The sequence below is a fragment of the Mus caroli genome, unplaced genomic scaffold (genome assembly GCF_978045245.1).
Source record: "Mus caroli unplaced genomic scaffold, Mus_caroli_1 scaffold_9, whole genome shotgun sequence".
Classification (NCBI taxonomy): Eukaryota; Metazoa; Chordata; class Mammalia; order Rodentia; family Muridae; genus Mus; species Mus caroli.
Genome location: NW_028227264.1, coordinates 38740001 through 38765473, shown reverse-complemented (window position 1 = coordinate 38765473; position 25473 = coordinate 38740001). Strand labels below are relative to the sequence as shown.

The 25473-nt window shown below is 43.0% G+C and overlaps 1 protein-coding gene across 4 annotated transcripts in view; it reads right to left on the bottom strand.

The window, feature by feature from the left end:
* Cdk19 (cyclin dependent kinase 19) overlaps positions 1–25473 on the bottom strand; it is a 138181-nt gene that overhangs the window by 4664 nt on the left and 108044 nt on the right. For 2 of the 4 annotated variants that reach the window (XM_021173711.3, XM_029482436.2), the window contains exons 5-12: positions 23878–23935; positions 12262–12393; positions 9329–9472; positions 9098–9167; positions 3603–3675; positions 2966–3063; positions 2250–2328; positions 1260–1526 (exon numbers count right to left, since the gene is read on the bottom strand). In XM_021173711.3, the coding sequence (XP_021029370.1) occupies positions 1260–1526; positions 2250–2328; positions 2966–3063; positions 3603–3675; positions 9098–9167; positions 9329–9472; positions 12262–12393; positions 23878–23935 (921 nt within the window). Of the gene's footprint in view, positions 1–1259; positions 1527–2249; positions 2329–2965; positions 3064–3602; positions 3676–9097; positions 9168–9328; positions 9473–12261; positions 12394–21187; positions 21259–23877; positions 23936–25473 lie in introns of those variants that run through there. The other 2 variants (XM_029482437.2, XM_085842789.1) reach the window with 2 other exon arrangements.

The following is a 25473-nucleotide window of genomic DNA, read 5'->3' as shown; positions in this document are numbered from 1 at the left end:
AGCTTTTAGCTGACACCCTGTGCTAAAACAACTTTTAAAATGACATTTTCTTTTTCAACAGGAAGAAAAATCTGCACCGCACCCCCACCCTGTGTGTGTGTGTGTTCTGTTTTGTTCTGAAGCCAGGGTCTTTTTTGTTTGTTTTTGTTTTTCGAGACAGGGTTTCTCTGTATAGCCCTGGCTGTCCTGGAACTCACTTTGTAGATCAGGCTGGCCTTGAACTCAGAAATCCGCCTGCCTCTGCCTCCCAAGTGCTGGAATTAAAGGCATACCCCACCATGCCCAGCGGGAAGCCAGGGTCTTTGTACCCCACGTTGGCCTAGAACTCACTCTGTGGGCCACGCTGGCTCAGCAATCCCTCTGCCTCAGCCTCTCCATGCTGAAGTCCCTGGTGTGAGACACCATGCTCCTCTTTCTGCAGTGTACACCACAGCTTATACTCAAACAGCCCCAACCCCACACAGGGAAACTACTACACAAGGCAGAGTCCTCACACAACAGTTCAGTGTGCTGCTGAATAAAACCAGGTAAAAGTAACCCAGGCTTGAATACAAGAAAACAAAAGAGTGTTTATGATAAAACAAATCTAAAGGCATTTTATTCCTGGTAAACCCTAGAATCGGAAGGTGCGTGGTACAGATGTAATTTCCTTGTCTAGTGTCATCACAACTTTAGTATGGCTTACAATCGCCTTTGCCGCTCCCCATGTCTATGTGCCTGCTGACTATTTCCTCCTCCTGAGAGCAAATCTTCTCAAGTGTTCTTGATTTTGTTCAAGTAAGACACTTTGCTAATGTCATGTCTTTCTTACCCAATGTGGCCAATATGGGTAACATTTCTGTAAGGAGCCTCAGGCCTCCCTCCTTTCTCTCCTTGGGGTGTTATGATAAACAAGTCGTGATACAAAGTATTTCACAAGTATATGAAATATGACTAGAAATCATCCTTTCATTTAATGCTAGAAATGCAACATCTAATTTTTTTTTTTTTTTTTTGAGAGAGAGTTTCTCTGTATAGCCCTGGCTGTCCTGGAACTCACTCTGTAGACCAGGCTGGCCTCGAACTCAGAAATTCACCTGCTTCTGCCTCCCAAGAGCTGGGATTAAAGGCATGCACCACCACGCCCCACTTGCAACATCTAATTTTAATAGAAGACTCTGGAGCTAAGAACTATTCAATTCTAAAAGAATTTGTTAAAAGTCAATTTCCCATTTCATAAAATATATTCGCATCAAAAAGGAGAAAATTCCAGGGTGAACCTGATAATCCGACGGCATAACGGGCCCGCCTGAGTTTGCACCGGAAGGCCCAATCCGGGGCTTCTTGTTTGGAGGCACCTGATTCAGCCCGGAGTCCTGGCTGTGCTGCAGCCCCGCTCCAGTGCCCCCGCCTCCAGCAGTGGCTCCCCCAGCAGTTCCATTGGTTTGGGCACCGCTCTGCTGTGGTGGAGGAGCCTGTGGGGGGGCTGCTGCCTGCTGTGGGGGTGCTGCAGGCTGCTGATGTGGGTTCTGTTGCTGCGGCTGGTTCTTTTAAGGAGAAGAAAGATTGAAAATTTTACTGTGACACCAAACGGGAAGTTCCTTTCAATGCTTGATATGCACATGTGATTGGTGACACACCTGGGGTACACAGCCTGGTTACACATGTGTGACCAGGGATACACACCTGGGGTACACAGCCTAAGTTGCACAGGTGTGACCAGAGATACACACCTGGGGTACACAGCCTGGTTGCACAGGTGTGACCAGTGAAACACCTGGGGTACACAGCCTGGTTGCACAGGTGTGACTGGAATGGGTAAACACCAAAATACAGCATTCCCAAAGCATAACACAGCAAGCCCGGGATAATAATGCTCCCTGGAGTTCACTGAAACTGTGCAGCATCTTCAAATTAAACAGTTATTGGGATTTGGAGGGTGGGAGGGGTGCTGTAAGGCACGCCGGGCAATATCTCACCCTCCTAAAGCAACCAAAAGCCCTTCCAGTCAGGACTCTGGAAAAGAATGATGGGGAGTGGCTAAGATTCTCTTAACATAAAGGACTGGGGGACAGTGGAGTGGGAGGGAAAAGCACAGCAGGGTGGGGCTGGCACTGCCAGAACAAAAAGAGGAACAACTGGGACTAGAATGGGCTACTAACACAAAACAGGAAGTCCAGTTTAAACCTCAGCACATGCTTCAAGTGTACACCCAGTTATCTGTCTGCCGCTCTTGCTTCCTGAAAGTCAGTGCTGCATGAAGTGTGTACCTTGTCGCCTTTCTCTTCTGGGTCATCTTCATTAAGGAATTCTCTTTTGGGGTATGGAATCTGGCAGCCAGCGAACACACTGAAACCATTTAAAGAAGTTCATATCAGTACCTGAAGTCTGTAATTCCATCATCTTACTTTAAAAGTTTCCTTTTTCTTTCTCAACTTACATCCTCTTCCTTACTGTGGCTGGTGTTTGCTGGACACTTTCCAACCATTACATTAAGCAATAAGGAAGGAGCAAGGCACCGTTTGCCCTTCCTGCCGACTGCCGCTTTCAATGTCAAGATAGGACTGCTGCTAGCAAGCTGTGTGAGACACAGAACTCTGTCCACACTGCTTCATCAGCACCAATCTAAACTGAGTTTGTATCTGCTTCAACATGAAAATTCATTTCTCCTGCAGAAAAACAAGTGCATTTCTAATATACAGGGCCTGAGTGCACGCCTGGCAAGGTGAGAAGGGAGAGGGTTTCAGGTGTCACAAGCTCCGTCCCTTTGGTCAATCTCTGATCCTGCTGCATGGCATCTGAGTCACACCTGTTCTGTCTGACTTTCATCTATGAATCTGGCATGGCCTCTCTGAGGAGGCTTTCTCTGCAGGCAGTTGTCATGAGCAAAGCAGGACGAGTCAGGCAAATGCTCCCCTGCCTCTCAGCAGCATCCAGCACCTTTGACTTGGAGCAAAGACCATGGAGGGGGGAAATGAATACGTACTCTAATGTTGGCAGGGGGTCTTCCTGGAAGTAAGGGTCCTGCAGAGCCTGCTCTGAGGTGATTCTCTTGGTTGGATCCATGGTGAGGAGTTTCTGAAGCTTTAACAACAAATAAAAAATGTGACATTTGAAAAGGTTGCTGACACGTCAACTACCTGACATTTGTGTAACTGTCTAACATGATTAACAACAAATATATCTTACACATATATGCACACATGTGTGCATGTGCATGTATTTATACAGTCTGCTCTTCTATGTGGATTCCAGGGATTGTGGATCACCCAGGTTGTCAAGGTTTGTCAGCATGTGCCCTGACCACTGAGCCACCTAGCCAGCCCTCACATCACCTTGTACTGTACACCTAGCACTATAGTCATTGTCCTGAAATTACCAACTAGGCCCCTTAAAATTCTCTTCTGACATAAATCACTTAATAAATTAAGACTAGTAGTCAAGGAAGATTCCTCAACAGATTAAAATTTAATTTCTCATGTATCCAGCCATTCATCCATCCATCCATCCATTCATTCATTCATTCATACATTCATTCCTCCTTTCCTTTCAAAAGGAAGGCGGGATGGGACAGTTCCAGAGCGAGCAGGCTTGTGAGGTCGGGATCCGGGAGAAGCACCTACCAGGAGGAACACTTTGCTGTCAGGCTTGACCTTGTGCTTCTCCATGTATTTTATGAGGCTGCTGTTGGCGTACCTGCAGGACACAAGCACATGGCGAGGACCACATGTGATTCACATCCCAAAAGGAGAGCTCTTCAGGCAAGTGTCTTTAGGGTCTATGTACAGACACTCACTCAACGTTACTCACTGCTGACAGTGGTGAGCAGGCGGGGCTGTATAAACTACAGCCCAGGGTTTCAGTGCTGGAAACCCTTTAGATATGGTTATGTACCACCACCAGCTCTGCTCTGCTGCAAGTCACATCTACGAGATGGCTTGCTCTTTTCTCCTCTTGCGGTGCCAGAGATCATGAGTAGCTCATGCATGTTAGACAAGGACTCTACAGCTAGACATCATCTCCCTACCCTTTTCTCTTTTTATTTTGAGACAGGTCTCACTAAGTTGTTCACACTGGCTGGCCTTGAACCACCCTCCCATCTTAGCCTCCTGAGCAGCTAGGGTCACAGGTCTTTGTCATCAGGCCCAGCGTAAGAGACACATAAGTATCAGGACACAGGAGAATATTCTTACTAACATTTTTGTAATAGGAAAACAAATAAAAAAAGACCCTCACCAACCCCCAACCTATAAACAACCAAATATCTACCCACTGAAGAAACAGAACAGCTAAGCACATCAATTGTTAATATTATTTAAACTTTAAATGGTTTCTAAATATAAAAATATAATCCATTGTTAGTGTGTGATAATTGCCCTTTCCAGCCCTTTATAATTTATATTTGAAGCAGAATTGGTGCCTCTTAAGAGTATTTAAATAGGGCAGGAGGTGAGGGGTGGCACCTAGCACTCAGGAGACAGAGGCAGGTAGATCTCTGAGTTCTAGGAATTAGAGTTATAGATGGTTTCAAGCCACCATGTGGATGCTGGGAACCTAACTGGGGTCCTCTGCAAAGCAGCTTGTAATTGCTGAGCCACCTCTCTAACCGTGTTTAGTTTTTAAGACAGGATTTTGTGTTTGCTTGAACATTTAGGCTTTGAAAGTAAACGTAATGATCTCTTTCGTATACATTCTTCCTCTTTTCTGGCTTGTTGAGGATTAAATCTGAACACTGTCCAGTGAGCCGCACCGCTCCCTCAGCCTTGCCCTGCTTTCTAGTGAGCTCTCTGGAACTGACACATTAACAATTATGAAACACCTACTGCCTTCTTAGCAATTTATGTGCAAAGTATTCTGGGAGTTCTTTTTCTCTGATATGGTAAAGCAAGTTAATATTCTTTTACTTTTGTAATACTATTTTATATGAAATAGTAATCTGTAGAGCTGTTTTCAGTATATTTGCTTTAGTGATTTCTTTGTTGTTTCTTTTGTTTTTGTTTTGACAAAGGATCTCATTTTGTAGCCCTGGCTGGCCTGGATCTACACTCTGTAGGCCAGGCTAGCCTAGTCTTCTTCAAAGTATGTGCCACTCTGCTCAGACTGTACCTCTCTGTTTGCAGGGCCTCACTTTGTGAAAGGTTGAATTGGGACTCGATCTCTCATCCTCCCAAGTGCTCAGGCCTCCCCATGAGCTGTTAATGCATGGTCCACTTCAGTAACCTTTCTGTGCTATCAGACCCACTGCAGAAGCCAGTGGACAACCATCAGACCTGCTGGGCCTGTCTTCCACCATTTGTTACAGAGGAAAGGGTGGGCACTGGCCCACGCTCTTTTCTTTTTTGCTTTGCTGGGGACTAAAACCAGAACCTTGTATATGCTAGGTTAGCACTCCATTAAGCTATAGTATATTAGCTATGCAGTACATTAGAAGCAGCTAATTTTAAATTAATAAGCATACAGTATGTGTAAGCCACAGGGATATGTGTAATGGTGTGTGGACGGCTCATACAGTAGCAGCACAGGATGCAGAGGTACAAAGGGAGTGACGTAGCCCAGACCTGGAGGGTCAGAGAGCTGAGGCCTAAGGAGTAAATACAAAGAGTGCGCAACAATCAGTACGATGGCAGGGGTGAGAGAAAACTAGGAAAACATGCATGTAAAATTCCAGAGGTCAGAAAAAGCCGAAGGTATGTGAGGTGCTTAACATCTCTAATGTCTGGGCTATAGACCATGATACAGGGAGAGGTCAAGAAGGAATCTGGTGATACAGAAGCCAAGGTTTGGCAACGGTCATGAAACGGAAAGCAATGAGAACTTATGACAAAAGTGGTGTGTTCACTTTGCTGTACTTATTTGCTGTGTCAGGAGTTTTGCTTATATAGCCATGGCTAGCCTGGTACTCACTACATCATAGCCTAGGCTGGCCACCATGCCTAATTTCTTCAAGTTTGCTTTTGCCAACACTGCAACATGGGAAGAGTTGGAATGAAGAACGGGGACAAAGGCACAAGGAAAAGGCCACTGCAGGGCTGTAAGGAGAGCCTGCTGGTGTTCTAATCATACTTGGCAAGGGTGTTAGGTAGAAACTGGGTCAAAGCATTTCTAGAAGAAAGAACTGAGTAGATCTGCTACTCGGGTCAGCGAAGGAAGAAATGACAAGAGTGAGACAGCAAGGTCTGCGTCATGTCTCGGGCTTCAACAATCATGGAGCCATTTCCTAGAACATGAATACAGAGCACAAAGGCTCAAGAGGCAGACAGGAGTCCTATTTTGGGCTGGGAGTCCACTGGCAGTTTAATAAGTGAGTGTGAAAACTAAGGAAAAGCTGAGTAAGATATATGACTTAGGCAGCTCTAACCCTAAAAATTGAAGTCCGAAGCATTTTTAGAATCTAAAAAACCTCTCAATTCTAAAATATTTTTCTAGGATTTTACTACACTTTGAAAAATATATTTGTGTGTGCACACGCACGCCTTTCCATTTGCGTGCATCGCAATGTTCATGTGGAGGGAGCTGGAGAACGAGTCACATCTACCTTCCCACAATCAGGTCATTGGTCTTGAGCTGCAACTGTGATTACCCCTGAGCCACCTCCCCTGGCCTGGGTAAGAGACAGAAGTTGTACAAACTGGGAATGATCAGTCAGCTTAACTGGTGGTGAAGATGGCGATCAAAACTGTGCAGTTTGCCAGGAAAAATGTGCAGTGGCAAAGGAGCCCAGGCCAAAATCTGAAATGGATGTTATTCCGAAGGCAGAGGTGAGGGTTCCTGCTGAAGGCTGTGTGAATGAGAAACCAGAAATGAACTGGGCTGCACTCTCATTTCTACCAGCCATCTTGGACTGAAATTTTCCTGGTAAGCTGAAGTGATCTTGGTAGTCAACTTGACTGCACTTTTGTTTGTTTGTTTTGTTTTGTTTTGTTTTTTTCGAGACAGGGTTTCTCTGTGTAGCTCTGGCTGTCCTGGAACTCACTCTGGAGAACAGGGTGAAGTCTAGTTATCTCAGCAATGGTCGTCTCATACTGGAGAGACTGGAGATCTGGGTGTTCAGTCCGTGGGCCTGGATGTCCCAGCTGAGCTGCCAGTCTTCAGTCTACATTGACATTCCAAAGAGGTTAGTTTTAATGGTGGTGGCCTCTGTAGACCAGGCTGGCCTCGAACTCGGAAATCCGCCTGCCTCTGCCTCCCAAGTGCTGGGATTAAAGGTGTGCGCCACCACCGCCCGACTTGACTGTAATTCTAAAATCAAATAAAATACAAGCCACTCGAGTACTCCTGAGAGCAATCTTTTTTTACTATCATTACTAGTTTGTAATGTGTGTGGGTGTTTTGTGCATGTACACACAATTGCAGAGGCCAAGAAGCAAGTCAGATCCCCTGCTCTAGAGTTACAGAAGGTGGTCAGCTGCACTAAACCTGGGTCCTCTGCAAGAGCAGTGAGTGCTCTCATCTGCCGATGACAGCCTCCTCTCCAATCCCTCCCTTTTGATCTTTTGAAATTATTTGCTGTGTATGGGAGCTTTGGCTGCATGTTGTCTGAGTAACACACTCACGCAGTGCCTATTAGAGACCTGAAGAAGGTGTAAGATCAGTGGGGCTGGGGTTATGGACAATTGTGAGCCACCATGGAGGCGCTGGGAATGAGAGGGATTTTCTTCCACTGGATTATCTGAAGCAGGAAGACCCACCCTAAATGCTGGCAGCTCTCTGAGGACATTCAAGATAAAAGAGAAACTTCTTTGTACCTGCTTGCTCTCACTCTTATTGGCAAGTCTACCTTATCCTTGTTGCTGTGATACTTCTTCACCACCAAACCCCAACTTCTGTGGAATGTCAATGTAGACTGAAGACTGGCAGCTCAGCGGGGACATCCAGGCCCACGGACTGAGCACCCAGATCTGGAGAGACTGAAGATCTGGGTGCTCAGTCCTTCCAGTATGAGACGACCCATTGCTGAGCTAATTAGACTTCACCCTGTTCTCCAATACTCATGCATCCATACATGTATGCATGCACACTTGCACATGAACTATCATATCTGTTCTTTTAGAGAATCCTGACTAATAAAGCTGGCCTCTGCACCCCCTCCATGTCTACTCACCATGCAGCAGTCTGTTCCACTCTGACTCTGGACCACATGGTCCTCCATGCCACCATCCTGCCTGCTTTCTCACTACAGCATCTCAGTCACTGACCATTACCCAGACAGGAATAAAATCACAGCTGTAGGATTGAACTAAGGCCTCTATCATATTAAAACTTAACTTTTTATTGTATTTTGGCTGTTTGAGACATGGTTTCTCTGTGTATTTCCTAGTTGTCCTGGAACTCGCTCTGTAGACCAGGCTAGCATGAAACTCAAGAGAGATCTGCCTGCCTTTGTTTCCTGAATGCTGGGATTAAAGGTATATGGCACCAGGCCTGGCCTCTGTTTTTAAATATTACAGCCCTAAATTAGGTATATATGTTAAAATCATTTGGAAAATATTCTTTAAATCACAGGCATGGCATGTGAACTGACATCTGAGTCCCTGGTTTAAATCTATATACTTAAAAAAAAAAAAAAAAAAAAAAAAAAAGAATAAATTTGCTGGGTGGTGGTGGCACATGCCTTTAATCCCAGCACTTGGGAGGGGAATTTCTGCGTTCGAGGCCAGCCTGGTCTACAAAGTGAGTTCCAGGACAGCCAGGGCTATACAGAGAAACCCTGTCTCAAACCGTCCCCCCGCCCCCCCCCTCAAACAATAAATTTCCCTAGGGAAGCTACAATCTATAATTAACATGTCTGAGTATTTGTATCATTCACAACAACATTCATGCTGAGACCTAATCTCTGGCATGTATCTACAGGGAGGCCTTCAAAGGAGTTTGTAGTGGACGGTCTGTGTCCATAAATGGTGCTGATGTCTTAATAGATGAGGCTCTACACACCCTTTGCCTTCTACCATGAGACATCACAGCAGCAAGGGTAGACACCTGCTGGCACATGCACCCTGTACTTGTCAGGCTCTGGAAGTGTGAGAAAATTAATTTCTGTTGTTCATCAACTACTTAGTCTCAGAGTTTTGTCTCTGTGTTTCCCAGCATTCACGGGCTAAGATAATCTGGAGTTACTTACGTTGTTCTTCGAAAGTCTTTTTGAAGTGTTGGGTACTCTGGCATTTTTCTAATATCTTCCCAGTCTTTATCTTAAAAAAAAAATTTTTTTTAATAGAAATTTAATTTTATTAAAAGTCTCCTAATTTTTTAGTTTAAAAATCAACAAAAAACAAACTTTATGCATGCACTTACAAAGAAACACTTTTGAAATGTAATTCAAAATAGTATTTTGAAAAGAACAACAAATTACCTGCAGGAAACCCCATGACACTAAATATTCGATCTAATTGATCATGATGAAAAGGATTGCTTGTTTTTATATCCTCCTGACGACAGTGAAAAATGGGTTCTGAAGTCAAGAGTTCAGCAAATATGCAGCCTATTGCCCAGATGTCTATGAAAGAAAAAACAGCCTATTACACAAATGCATTAATATCCTCAGTTACAATTCCTGGATATAATTCTGACATTCAAACAAAAATATATTTCAGTAGGCCAATATGTAAAATATAATAAGCATATTAAGGAAGCCAACAGAGGCTGGAATGTACTTCACTTGATAAGAGCTTGCCTTGAGTGTACAAGGTCTTAGGCTCAATCCAGCACCATGAAACCACAGGCTATGACGTCACACACCTGTAAGCTTAGGACTTTGGAAGTAGAAGTTATAGATCATCCTCAGTTATATCAAAAGTTCAAAGGCAGCCTGAAATATAAGAGATCCCTCTTTAAATAAACAAAAATAAGACTTACACAGAGACAGCAGGATGGCTAATGGCGTGTGTCATGCACACACCTGAGGTTAACCCCAGAACTCCTCGGCCCTCACATGTATACTGTGGAGTGTGTGTGTGTGTGTGTGTGTGTGTGTGTGTGTGTGTGTGTATGCATGCACATACACACGAGCTCGCACACGCGTGCACTTGCAACTGTGCCCCTTAATGACAAATCAGTAACGTATGTAACATGGGATGCTTATATCATCATTTAACAGATTGGACATCAAATAAAAGAAATGCTTACTTATAAATTTCCTGGTAGAGACAGGCTTAGAAAAAACTAAACTTGACAAACAATGGATTCTTTCTAGGTAGAAGTCTGAGAGAACTCACTTTATAGGCTCTATGCCTATATGAGCTAACTTTTTTTTTAAAGATTTATTTATTTATTTTATGTATATGAGTAGCTGAATAGATGGTTGTGAGCCTTCATGTGGTTGTTGGGAATTGAAGTTAGGACCTCTGCTCGCTCCGGTAAACACTGTTGGCTCAGCCCATGCTCAATCCAGCCCAAAGATTTATTTATTATTATACATAAGTACACTGTAGCTGTCTTCAGATGCGCCAGAAGAGGGCATCAGATCTCATTGTGAGCCACCATGTGGTTGCTGGGAATTGAACTCAGGACCTTCAGAAGAGCAGTCCATGCTCTTACCTGATGAGCCATCTTGCCAGTCCCATGAGTTAACTTTTGAGATACATATTTATATTTGTCCATTTTGAGAAATGTTATTTAGTAAGTATAAAAGTAGGTAATAATATCTAGGAATATGGTAAAATGTAGAAAAAAAAGTATACCACAATGCCAAATACATCCTGAAGATAAACTAAATAAGCAAATGGTTTAATTATATTCATTAACTAAAACAAATGTCAGTATGCTCTGTTGTAAAGCAAACTGCCAACAGAAAGCCATGTTGTGATGCCTCTCTTCTCTGACCACTCAGGGGCTTCCCTGAACCGACATCAGCCTCTGGATAATGGGAATGTGTTTACCATAACAGCCTAAAATACAGTCTAATCTTCCTCAGTGACACAGCCAAGGTACCACTGCCATGAATGTCCACAGTACCATACACCAACAATCAGCACCTACTTTTCAATCCTTCCTTGTCTGCCACACCAAGCTGTCTGTCACTCTTGTCCCAACACACACACACACACACACACACACACCATACCCTCTCAGACTTCTCCCTCCCTATCTTCTGCTGCCTTTTGAGGTTATCTAAGGAAATGTTCTCAATAGTTGAAAGGAAAAGACCTAGATAACAAGAAAAGCAATCCCACTAGGTTGGAATACAAAAGAGCTGTGCAGGTTTTTAGCTCAGTCCTGGAAACAGCCTAGGCACTCCACCAACAGCAGGGCCTCCACAGCCTCTGATCTGATTGGACACGGGTGAGTCTAATGTCATACTCACACTGCTCAAACATACTTATCCCCACAATTCTGAGACCACTCAGGTTTTGTAAATGTTTCATTATATTCACAAACGTTTTATACTATTTCAGCACTATGATATAATCTAAGTACTTTGGGTATCTGGATTTTGAAGAAATCAGACCTCCTGATAAAGAAGGCACTATAATATGTGCCCGTTCTTTACCCATGAATTAATTAGAAGGCTAAACACAGGTACAGCATTCCCGGTGCTCTGAGGGGTTACAGCGTTTTCAGACGCCTGTTAAACAGATATAGGACCGTGCTTCCAGTGGATTTTGAGTGGCAAATCCACTCTTAGTGCAACAGCCAAGGTGATCAGCAATCTGCTGCCCAGCAGCAGGAAGCAGAAGCTTTGAGGAAAGGAATATGCAGGGACGTCCCCACAAGGGAGGCACTAGAAGCCCAGTCCTCGTGGCCACTGTCCACTCCTTCTTTGCCTACTCTTTTTCGTCCATATATAGACATTTCCAGAGCTGAGGAAGATTCTTGTCTGCTAGCTCTCAACCTATAGCTGAGGTTTCTCAGCCTTCAGACATTAGAATCTTCCAAGTGCCTGTTGTAAGGAAGACCATTAAATCCTAATAAACATGCTGATACCTGTTTTTCTTTCTCTAGTTCTTTTTTCTTCTTGGTGGTCTGGCAAGTTGTTGAGGAGAGTCATCCTACCTACTGTATTTCCTGCTGTACTGAACAAGCTGCCATTCTGCAGACCACAGCAACAAGAGAGATGGCACGTTGTACCATGTCTTGGTTGGGACACTTGGAAACGATCTTTTCTCTGGCACAACACTCCTGCCTTGATTTCCTTTTTATGAAGACAGTTCTAACTCGATTTCCCATTCTTCAGATAAATATGCTATGTGAGCATAAAGCAAGGAAGATGTGCATGTTCTTCCTGTAGCCCTGGCTTTATTATGAACGATCTCACATTCACGAGCGTGCGGATTGCCAATCACTTACCGATGGCCTTTGTGTAATGCCTGGCACCAAGTAAAAGTTCCGGAGCCCGATACCAAAATGTCACAACCACTGGATCCAAATCTGCGAGTGGCTTTAGGGGAGAATTGAATAACCTGGCAAAACCCATGTCAGCTGAAAAATAAAACAAATATATAAAACTCATTTTGCCATATGATCAGAGCCATGCAGGAGTTGGTAACCGCCTTTAATCTTTCAAAGATGAACTTTTCCTCTGAAACTGTGTGCTAGTTAGGAACTGTTTTGTTTATCTGTACTAAGACAGAGTCTTCTACCCTGTCAACTTTATTTACCGACCAAACACTAAAGCTTAAGTTTTACTTCCTGAGAGCGAAGATTTAAGTTTAGAGTCAGAAGTAAAACCTGAGCCTGAGCCGCAATCCCAAGCTGTTGGGAGCAGTTAGGACTGAGCCTCCTTGTTTAGACTGTGCACCTACCCATCTGAGTCTGTGCGCCTGCCCATCCGAGTCTGCACACCCATCCACCTGAGACTGTGTACCTATCCACCTGAGACTGACTGCACATCACTCAGTTCAGTATGCACTGGAATCAGCTGCTGCAAGTTACATATGTATCTTCCCCACTGTGTTCAGGGACAGCACACGGGAGGCACAGAATCGGCTGGGGGGGGGGGGCAATCAGAGCATCCAAAACCAAAGATGCCATACTGGGACCTTTCCCCTAGAAAGTTGATTGCAACAGCACATTGTACACAATCCTGAGAACATGTATAAAACATAATAAATAATTGCTATACAGCATATAATAGATAATTGCTATAGTAATTCATTTAACAAAGATGTAAATGAAAGCTAACTTACTTAGGCATTAGGGGTATATAAAACTAGAATTTGTCACTATTAAGGGTCTAGAGATCTTTTTTATGATTTCATAAAGAAGTACTTTGTATTTGTAAGACCCTTTACAATTTACAAATGGCATTTATACACATCATACAATGTCACTTCATTTTCATAATAGAACAATACTTTGCTTCTCACTTCTGAAGTGAAGAACCTAAAGCCAAAGCACAATTGAATTACTTGTCCATGTTCACAAGAACAGTAAGACATCATACTTAAAAAATATGTTTTGATTTAACAGCCATATTCTTTTTGTGTTTTGAGTTTTGTTTGTTTGTTTGAGACAGGGATCCTCTGTGTAATGGGCCTAGAACTCACTCTATAGACCAGGCTAGCCTGGAAGTCACTAAGAAACACCTGCCTCTGTCTCCTGAGTACTGGAATTAAAGGTGTGCAAACGTATGTGGGGGAGGCAGCAGCGGGGGCATTGACACTAGGTGTCTTTTTTTTTTTTTTGGTTTTTTGGTTTTGTGAGACAGGGTTTCTCTGTATAGCTCTGGCTGTCCTGGAACTCACTCTGTAGACCAGGCTGGCCTCGAACTCAGAAATCCACCTGCCTCTGCCTCCCAAGTGCTGGGATTAAAGGCGTGCGCCACCACGGCCCGGCAATTAGGAGTCTTCTTATATTACACAATGTTGTCTAGCCATTTCCTCAGAGATTAAACAATATACCCCAGCAGAAAAGTTCCTTGAACCAGAAGGGAAACATCTCAAAATTCTTCAGGAAGTCCCTGAAACTGACCAGATTTACTAGGGCTCTCCCTTTCAAGGATAAACCATAACAACTGCTGAGGTCACTCTCAGACAGGCAAAGGGGCAAAAAAGAGACTGAGACCAGATCAGCTGCTTGGACGAAGAAGAGACAAGTCCACTTGCCTGGAAGAGTTTTAAACCAACTGAGTTACTTGGAAAGGACACTCAACCTACTGAGCTACCTGTAGGCTGCACAGTGTGCTCCAGGTTCCAGTTTTTGTGAGCTGTCACCTATGCTGAGGTGTGCTTTGGTGATGTATCAGTCCTTGATCATTTCTGCTCCTATAAGCAACCTTTCACCTATTCTGCTAAGTAACCAATGAGCGATGAGGATGCTCTCTGGTAGCATCTGTACTCTGCTCTGTCATGAGCTCCCTATCTGGGGTGCATAGGTTGAGTGTGTAGAGTTTCCCCAGAAAGATTAGTCACACAACACTCCTCACCTTATTTTTTGAGACAGTGTCTCTCCCTGAACTCAATACTTCTACACTGGCTTGGCTGGCTGGCCAACAAGCTCTAGAATCCTCCTGTTTCCAACCCCTGCACCCCTAGCTCTAGGGTAAGAGACTAACTTTCAATGTGGGCGCTGGGGGTCTGAACTCAGGCCTTCCATGCTTGTGTGTTAGGCGCGTCAACTAAGACACAGCCAGCCCTCTAGTAGCTGGATTTCTAACACTGACTGACATCCAATACGTTATATACATGGGAATCACAAACCACAAAGGCAGAGTCACAAGAATGACAAATCTCTATAATTTAAAATACACAATATACACAGTACATTTTGAATGATCTATAAAAAGTACAAATGCAGGTAACTATAATGGATCATTTAATCTAAGTATGCTGTAATATGCATTAAATTATAATTGACTATATTGTTTCTTTAGAGTTTGAATAATTTATAATGCTTCATGAAGCTGCTTTGGAGTATTGAGCTCTTAAAAAGAGAAAAGCTAACCAGGGAAATGTGTGCTAATGCTTACCCCTTAAAAACCAAGTTTCTCTAGTGACAACAAAAACAGTCAATATTTCTACCAATATTACATCTATTTTTAATATTATACAATGTTGAGAGCACTATTTTATATAAGGTAGAAGCTAACTGTGGCTGTTGGTAAAGTATGACGATGGAAATGTACGGTAGGATGCTGTTCTGCCCACTGAAAAGCATGTTATATTAAAGGCAAAAGCTAATGTTTCTCTTCTTTTTCTTTGTCTACACACTAAATTTTTTAAATTTAATTAGCTAGTTAGTTAGTTAGTTAGTTAGTTAGTTAGCTTTGGAGACAGGGCCTCTCCATGTTAACTATGGCTGGCCTCTGCCTCCCAAGTGCTGGGACTAATGTGTGTGCTGCCATACCTGACTCCATCTCTTAATTTTGTTTAATTCACTGTCAAATGGAGCTAAGGCCAGAAGAAAGTAAGCACAATTCCACTCTACTGAATGAACTTTACAGGCGCCTTTCCAAATAATTACTAACCTAGACATAGTTTTGGCTGTTTTCTAAAATACAATGCATGTGAAAGTGTCTAATGAAATGATGTTTGTGGTGCTAACTAGGCAACATCAGACACCAGATGAGGGGCAGCACCAAAGCCTAACACCCAGCAGTCTGCGTGTCACAGGGGCCAGTTCTGCTGGTTCCCTCCTAAGGAGCACTAAGTGCCAGGGCAGGAGGGTCTACATCTCCTTTAAGGTCCCTGGTAGAAGGATGCTTTAACCACAGAGGAAGCAGACAAAGGAAAGTGAAAATGGAACTGGATTTTGAAGTTGAAATCTTTTGAGTTAGGGAGGGAGCAGGGATGTTAGATGAGAACTGCTAAATGGTATAGCCCCAGACAATCCTCTCTTCTCAACCTCTGAAGTACTAGGACTGTGGGCATAAGCCAGACTGGAGGGTGCTTGAGGATGTTGGGCAGGCGAGGATACAGTGCACCTCCTCTTCCACTCAACTGTAGTGTTCTGACCCAATACACTAAAACCTTCAGCAAGTATCTGCTCACTTTTTTTTAAACCCTGGAAATTGAGCCCAGGGTCTCATGCATGCTATGCAAGCACCCTGCCACAAACTGTGCCTTCAGTCCCCACTTTCCTATCTTTAAAGGGTAATTCTGGGGCGGGGAAATAGCATGGTGGGGGAAGTACTCATCTGGTGTGCACGAGGCTCCAGTACCATATACACAGGAACGTGGCATTAAGACAAAGTTTATAAGCCAATGAACCAATTATAGTTACTCTTACTGTTATTGCTCCATTTTATTGTTTATATCAAAACTATCATGTTAAAATTCTTTAAAATTCCCTGAGTAGAGAACTGAATTTTATGTTGGCCACACTTGGGTGATTAAGGGGAACATAGTGATTGACAAAAGTCAGAGTCTAAGATGAAGATGATGAGTCAGCGCGAGGACAATGGAGTTTGGGTTGCTAGGAGAGCCAAATAATAAAGAGAGAGAACAGACATCAAATTGTAGACTCACTTTTATTACAGCTAAAATTTGAGGTCATGCACTGTCACACCCTTGAAGAAACAATTATAGAGGGAAGCTGTGTCCCAAACAGGTGCTAAAGGTGTCCTCAAGCAGCACACTGAGGAGCACAAGAACAGCAGCAGCCCAGTGCAGAGGAACAGGCAGACCAAGACAGAGCTCAGCCTCAGGGCCAGACCACGCAGGGATCAACAACAGTGACTGACACACACAAGCCACTGGATCTGCCAGGGCAAAGGTCTTAAGCACAGGTCTTTTCAGAGACAGTTTTGACAGAGAATGGACTTTAAGGTCAGATTATAACAAGTTATGGTGAGTGAGACCAAAGGGTGAACAGTAAGGATATCCTAGAAGTAAAGAAGCAATGGGGGTAGGGGCAGCAACATGAGGCGCAGGGACACACATGCTCAAGAAAACAAGATGAGGTATGAACTGAAGGGGTGCAGAAAAAGTTACAACTCCTTTAAAGGCACTACAAGACTAACCCACCAATGTAAACCTTGTGATTGCAAAGTTGGAATGCTGCAGGCCCAGAGCCAAACTATGTCAGCTCTCTAGTTCCCTGAACAGCCATCTGTTGTCTGCACCTCTGTCTCACTTACCATTCTTTCAAACATCAGGTCAAACCTTTGGAATCATGCACAGACACAAGCTAGATCTGAAGAATGTTATTAGGTGACATCTGAAACCCATAGCAGAATTTATCTATGTTGATATGACCCCCCCCCCCCCGTCCACATATTTGGGAGATACCTTGATTTATGGTTTGCTCTGGGAGTATAAAAGTCCATGCAACCACCTCCACTTTGGAGTGGAGACTTGAATGTGTGTTCCTTGGTGATGTCTACTCATGTCTGCTCACAATAAGCTACTTTGCTCACTTTGAGATGAAAGCTCTACTCTGCACCAACAGTTTTGTTTCCAAGCCATGAGGCTCCATGGAAGATCTGCTTTCCTCAGAGGAATCACCTCAGGTATCAACAGGTCCCCTGTATGTCCAACCACACACACTGGCCCCTTTGGTAATGTTGGTGAGTTCTTTCAGGGGCCTGAGCCTTTCCTTTGGTGAGGCTGACAGCGTGTTTGGCAGTCTTCTAGTATTCTCAGCTGACTATTACCAGATACCCTCTTACCTTATCGCAGAGCACCCACCTGAGCATTTGTTGATGATGCTTGTTTTCAGAGTACGTGCTTGCTACTATCTCCAGAACCTGAGTGTGAAACTTCTCTGTGTCCTCTCTAGCTTACCAGAACCTAATCCCTTCAGGTTACAAGTTCTACAAGTTCTACGATCATTGATTATACACATATCAACATGATAAGCACCTCTCCTCTCCTCTCCCAGAAGTATCAGGATCTCTTCAAGATGAGCACTAGCCTTAGGGAGTGAGACAGTATACACCACCCCCTTCTGAGAAGTAATTTTATCAGCGCCATTATGAAGGGGTAGGCACCCAATGTCTTATTCCCCTCATGTTCTTGTAAACATTCAAATAAACCCCAAACACACCGGGAGGAACCTACTTTGGTATGAGACCCAAAGAAATTTTCTCTACAAGTGGCACATAAATGTGATCCAAAACACAAATCCCTCTAACTAGCATCTAAGACTACACAGTTTTCAAGGAAAAGATACCTTCACCAAAACAAGGGGAAGCAGAAATTCAAAATAGGAAGTGTTTGGGGACAACTGCCACCTGGAATTCACCTGGTTTTATGTTTAATAATTATAGTCACTCAATTACCAATTATTTGGAAAAACAGGGAAACCTACCAAACTATAACTGGGCTTTATCTATTCCCTACCCTCACATGCCATGAGGAACATTCAGTGTTGTTGTTGCCGATTCTCTAAACTACAAGTTCTAGGAAATAAAGGAAATGTGTTGAATGGAAGACTACTTCAATGTGAATATGAAAGCACCTAACAAACAATAACACTGCAAGTTTACAGAAGAGAACCAAAAGGAGCTCTGAAACCCAGAGAAACAAGATCCGGCTTAAAAGCTGGGTGGTGCTGATGCAAGCCTTTAAACCCAGCACTGAGGAGGCATAAGCAGGCAGATCTCTCTGATACACAAAGAAATATATATGTAACACCTGCTCAGTCTGATACTGTTCCTCCTATGTATGTTTTTAGAGCTGACCTTAGGGTTAATGGACATCCTTAGTTGCCTGTAGATCTTTGTGCATTTGGGACTCTACCAAATCTGTTTTCATAAGTTGCCAACAGGTAGAATAAGACAGCTTTCTTTCTGATTCTTTGTTAAGAAGATAACTATATTTTGAATTAACATTGTTATCTGTGGGGCAGTAGGCGCTGGGGGAATAAAGGGGAGTGGGAGAAAACTCCGCGTCCTGCCAGAGTTCTGGTGCTCTGGGCAGGTGGACGCGGAAGGCTGCCACACACTTTTCTTATGGCCCCGGGAGGGGATCTGGCTATGTGAAGCCACTGACCCCAGCTCGGAGGGTGGTGGACAAGGGTCAGTCCTAGGCATGTTTCCAGCTTCCGGCATCCCACGCTGGATACCTCGGAGGAGCTGAGAACAGAAGGGGGGCCCTGGAGCAGCACTAAGCCCCGGGGCTGAAGGGAGGAGACTCGGGCAAGGGGGGAGAGGGCAGGTGATGGTTCCCACGCAGGCGAGAGCCCTTGGTGCGGTCTGTGGCTGGAGTGCAGGAAGACTTTCCAGCGGGAGGTTAGAGGCGGCCCATTAGGAGAAAGCCTAGCCCATCGTTCAAGTATAGCGGGCTTTGATGAGCAGGGACAGACCCCACTGCCCCGCAGTTATCAACATGCACAATTCCACATGCAGACAACATGAACGATTTTAAGCTATTTCAATGAGAAAAGATTTTTTTTTTTAGACAGCATTTCATCTTACCAAAAATATTGTCTAATTTCAAAATTTTATATTTACTTACCACTTCTTTATTTAATTTGAGACAGGGTCTCATTCTAGTCCAGGCTAGTCTGGAATTACTATATATAGTCCAGACTGACTTTGAATTCATAGCAGCTTCCTGAATGCTAAAAAATTTTGCCGAAAGGTATTTCAAAACACAATTAAAGGATCTTCTAAGTTCAAAATCAAATGCACTGATACAAAACTAAAACCTACTTTCTCCTTGTAAGTTTTTATATTCATAAAAAAATTGGCTTAAAGTTTAAGGATGTTTTAATCCTTTACTAAACAGGTCATTTAAAACGTGACCACTGAGCTATAGAGATGGCTTGGTAGTTAGTATTGGTCTTACAGAGGATATGGGTTCAATTCCCAGCACCCCAGTGGTGGCTTGCAATCATCTATGACTTCAGTTTCAGGTCTATGACACCCTTTTCTGTCCACTATAGGCACCAAGCATGCACATGATGTACGTACATTCATGCAGACAAAATGCCCATACCTATAAGAAATGAGATTAAAAAAAAAATTGGTCAATAGTATTTATTCACTATAAAGAACTAGGGCATTACTACTAAATTAGACAAGTGTCTGTGAAACTCATTTTAGTGAACAAATAATTATATCTATTTATAAAATTTTCCACAGTACCCTTGATCCTTTGGATGGGTGATTAAATTTTTTAAAGTGCAACTAAAACATTAATTGTTACAATTCATTTATCAAAGCTTTTAGCTTTCTTAGTCGAACACACTCCCATTAATTCTTTTAAGTTCTAAGATTTATGCCTTTTGGGAAACATACTTATCTCCATATAGAATAACTGTTAACAGAGTTTTCCAGCAGCGAACACATGGAAAAAAACTAAGTAACAAGAGCTAAAAATAAGTGATTGTCAGCTGAATCCAATGTTTTAGACTCCCTTTGGCCTGGATAGGAAGGACTCTGTCAGGTATTTCAAAGTATCTCTTGTCTTGTGTTAGAAAACTTTAGAGGATAAAGTTTCAATCTGTATTTTTCACCTTAAACTTGGACCAGTTTCCAAGGACACACCACAAGCTCTCCTGCCACTACACTGAAGACAGAACTGAACACTCTGACAACATTCCTAACTCTCACCTTTCATAACACTTTAGGAACCCTTCCTACTTAAATATTTTAAAAACTGTCGAAGATATTTCATTTTCCTAAGTGATAAATTGCTAATCTTGGTTTTAATAAAACTGCAAAGAAAGGCAACAGCATTGCCTCCTTTCATTAATCACACATTCAGTGTCTGCTTAACCAACCATCTACTTGACTTAACTCTTGATGTTTTAAATGACTCATATGTTTTCACAGAAACAACTTCTCATTTTTCAGTATAACTTTTTAAAAATCTAATTTTCATATTGACAGAGACTTATTTTAAATTTTCCAAATGGAATTCCATTTTAGGGATGCCTCAATTTAAAATCTAAATTAGCACCTAAAACCAAACTACTTCCTAATAAGAGAAAGGAAACAATATTATCTGGGCCCAACCATTTGCCTTATTATGTTATTACCTACTCAGACTTACTCACTGTACAACAGCCAACTGCACTGACACCAATGGCTCTGGGGTGACTCAAAGTCCACAAAAGTCGCAGTCTTCTAAAGACAACAACAATCACGGCGCTGTATCAAAACTGCAAACGCTAGCATCAAAGGAGACAACAACAATCACGGCGCTGTATCAAAACTGCAAACGCTAGCATCAAAGGAGACCGACCTTTCTGCAAATAGAGCTTCTAAACGAGGTTTAGAACAAATCTACTAAGACTAATTTTTAAAACATACATTTTAAAAAGGATTCATATTTAAACACAAAATTATTCTCCCCAAAAGAAGAAACTTACATCTAAGAGACCATACCGTAAACATCATGTTTCCTGACTAAATGAATCTTCAGAGTGTTCCGTAGAACAAGCCAAGATGTTAAAAATAAAAACATTGCTCCTTGACATTCAGGGCACATTGCAGAAAAGAGGGTGGAAAACATGCAGTGGCTAGAGGACAGGAAGAGCATTGTAAAATGCAGCCTCGTGTACATGACATGGCCACAGGGCCCAAGAACTCACAGCAATGGGTACCTGGATTAAACCTGCTTACAAGACCTCATCTTGCTCAGAAACTCCTGGAAGCTGAAGGCTGCCAGGGAGGGTTGGGGCTGAGAGCCTGGCCATTGGCAGGTTATCCAGGGTCAGCACTACACCTTTGTACAGATATAGGCAGCACTCAATGAACTCTGAGTGCTCATGTTTTTAAAAGGGACACGAAGGTGGGAGGGAGCAACATTAAAGGAATGTCTGCATAGAGTGGGAACTGGGCTAGAGATGATCAAAATATATTTTATACATATATAAAATTGTCAATGAATAAATAAAATATCATTAAAAATTACTAAGTAATACTGCTATTCTGATCATGAATAGTAAATTGGTGGGTAAAATTACAAAATAACTTACTGGTATTCCAGTTTCAAATGAAATATTTCATAGGATATAAATGATTACAGATAGGCACTGGGGACTTTTTTGAGTAGGGGATTTGATTAAAAGTGTCTATTATTCTGCTCTGCTACCTTTAGTTCTTTAGTTCATACTGTGTTCTTGATTATTTCACCTTTACATATGTTTATATTATCTGTCACACGTAAATATACATGTCAGATATAGAGGACAAAAAAGGGAAAACAATTCTGACCTAGATCCCGATAGCAGCAATGTTATGTGACATGTGGTTTCTTCCTAATGGTTTTCAACAATCCCCTCTCCTGTAAACTGTTTTCTGCCTACTTAGCTTCACCTTTACTAGATGCAAGAAATTAGTCTTCTGAGCATCAGGCACACAAAGCAACCTTCAGCCTCTCCCATGTCCGTCCAGATCTGTTAATGTGCAAGAATGGGAGCTGTGAACTCAAGCTCTCCGAGAAATGTCACACTAAAGGGTCAACAAGGCTGATGACTCGTTACAACCTTGTTGTTCTAGGAAACTGGAATTTTGCAGGTCCAGGACCAAGTGAGCTCAGAATATTCCTCATTTCTGTGTCTGGTCTTCTATCCTTTTAACCATTGGGTAACACCTCTCAATGGACTACTTTGACGACAGACCACTAGCTCTCACCATCTGACAGCTCAGAACTTCACCAGCTAGTGTACTGAGCCCACAGCAGAGCGGCCCACCTGCCCCCGTCCTCATCACATTCCCATACCCAGCTCTGCTCCAAGATCTGCCTATCTGATGCTTCTGCCCATGCATTTGGGAATGCCTTGATAGGCTTTCTTTTGTTCCGTGACTACAAAAGTTTGTTATAACTGCTCCTACAAGCTACTAGGCAACCTGAATCCACACTGGGAGGTCACAGTAGCTCTTGTTTGGCACTCTTCACTTGGGGGCAAGAGCTGTGTTTGCTCTGGTTTGCAGAGGTAAGAGTCCGTTTAAAACTGAAGGAAGACCATCAGTGTTTCAGAGAAGAGGGGCAGCTTGAGAAGGGCTATGTGACAGATGGTAATGCAGGGACTCAAGAAAAGCAGTTCATTCTCAGAAGCTACAAAGGGCAACTAGCAGGCACCTGTCAGTTAGCCCTTTCTGGGAGGAAATCAGTGACTATCCCCAGGCTATCGTAGAGAAAAGTCTCAGGACAGGAGCCTTAGTCATGACTTCAAAGAGTGAGCAAGGCATAGCTTTTAGTCCAGTTTTCCTTCACTGTGGCCTCTACCTTCAGAAGGCAGTTGTGGCTGAGGCACCATAATAAAGGATCTACCCCACTGCATAGCCAAATGTCTGTGTGACTGTTTCTCTTGGGAGGGAATAGCCCTTTTCAGCTTTGCCAAGCAAATGTATGTCTTCAATAAATGCCGGGGGGGGGGGGGGAAGCGACTTAACTGTCAGTACTTCGTGACAAGACAGTTATCAATGAAGGTGAATTCCATCACCTCCAGGCAGAGGTTCAGAGCAGAGTTATTAGGTTAGAGCAGCTTCTGGGACTGGGAAGAGGATGAAGAAGTGGGAAGCAAGCAGCAGGACAGATGGACAGGCTGCCTCAGCGAGGGGTGGACTCTGTCCTAGTGACAGCACCATTTGTATCACCTCAGCATCCCTGTTCCAACAGCTATGAAGTTTCCCCGAATCCCTTCCCACCTGAGGTGATGGAGCCCAGCTGAGTGTGAGTGTGAGGTGCTAGTGTCTGGGCAAAGGCACACTGCAGATAGGAGGTGCTGTCATTAAGTCAGGGTTAGGGCGATGTACTTGGGAACAGGATATTGGCAAGCTAGAGAAACAACGGTGTATGCTGGAGAGTAGCGGTGACATAAACCGCACTTGGCACACTGTAAGTGAGCAAATGTCTATGGGGCATGTCAGTTTGCAATGACAGATCTTATTATGAGGAAAGGACTGTGGAGAATGGGTGACTTTATAGGCTACCTACATTTTCCAACATCTTTTCTACAAACATGGAGCAAGTAATTTTAAAATCGGCAATTTAATGAGGGCATTAAAAAGGAAAACATATTAGAAATCACTCGGTTTCTTCATCGGTTCTCTCAGGAATAGTTACCTACCTATTTTGACTCTCCCCCTTTCAGGACCTTCTCCCATTACTAGGATATTTGCTGGTTTCTAGAAATAAAAATAGAGCATTCAAATTATTATTTTATCCTTTGACATGCTCCAAAATGGAATTTTTTTCATATGAAAATATAATTTTTATGTATTTTCATTCAGTCTAAACTAATTAAAGATTAAGTACTTTTTACAGTTAAAGCATTTGATATTCTTGACATTAGCACTAAATTCATATAAACATTTTTTTGCTAGGGAAACATACTTATTTTCAAAGTTGTATCATATAAATAATTACAAAGTAATTGAAATTATCATTTATATTTGTCCCCTAACTTAAAAACCTGCACCACTCAAATATACTTATTTTTAATGTGAAATTTTCAAACCACAAAATAACTACTCTCACTTAAGTCCACCAAATGAGTATTCCTTGCTAAGTATTTTTGGACTGCATTACAAAAACACCACCAATATGGATAGACTCAATTAGAATTCACATCAATTACAATAAAAGGAAAAGTAAGCAACTCCAAATATGGCCTGGCAGTGGTGGCACACTCCCAGCACTCGGGAGGCAGAGGCAGAAGGATCTCTGAGTTCAAGGCCAGCCTGGTCTACATACAGAGTGAGTTCCAGGACAGCCAGAGCTGTACAGAAAAACCCTGTGTCAAAAAGACAAAACAACACACACACACACACACACACACACACACACACACACACACACCTGGAAAGGAAGAAAAAAGGAAAAGAAAAACTCCAAATACGCCTAAGATAGCTGATATTAAATCTTTCCAATCTTTCAGAACATAGAAGAAGAAGAAGGAGGAGGAGGAGGAGGGGGGGGTGGAGGAGGAGGAGGAGGGGGGTGGAGGAGGAGGAGGAGGAGGAGGAGGAGGAGGAGGAGGAGGAGGAGGAGGGGGGTGGAGGAGGAGGGGGGGTGGAGGAGGAGGAGGAGGAGGAGGAGGAGGAGGAGGAGAAGAAGAAGAAGAAGAAGAAGAAGAAGAAGAAGAAGAAGAAGAAGAAGAAGAAGAAGAAGAAGAAGAAGAAGAAGAAGAAGAAGAAGAAAGAAAGAAAGAAAGAAAGAAAGAAAGAAAGAAAGAAAGAAAGAAAGAAAGAAAGAAAGAAAGAAAGAAAGAAAGAAAGAAAGAAACTCCAAATACAAATTAAAAATGTAGGACAGTAAGAGACCAGGCCAATGGAGTGCTCCATAAAGCATAAGCTGCAGCCTCTCACACCACCTTCCTCTGCAAGTGTGTGGAGACAGATTAAGACAACAGATGGGGGGTAAGCCCATCTCCTCTGAGAACCTGGAGGGAAATGTATATAACTCATTTACTCAGAGTAGACAGATGGACAGACAGGCAGTGAGTTTCCTTTTGAGGGGTCTTTTGAGACAATCTCTCTGGCTGTCTCCCCTTCCCCCAAGATGGTGTCCATATTGCTGACTTTTGTTTTAAGAGAATACTTCCATGAAAACAAGCCTTCACGTGAAGTGACTAGTACTTTAGTAAGGGCTGTGCCTACCGAGGTGAGGGTAGGGACAGAATACATTACCTAGATCCTGAATGCTAACAGACAGAAGCCCCCCC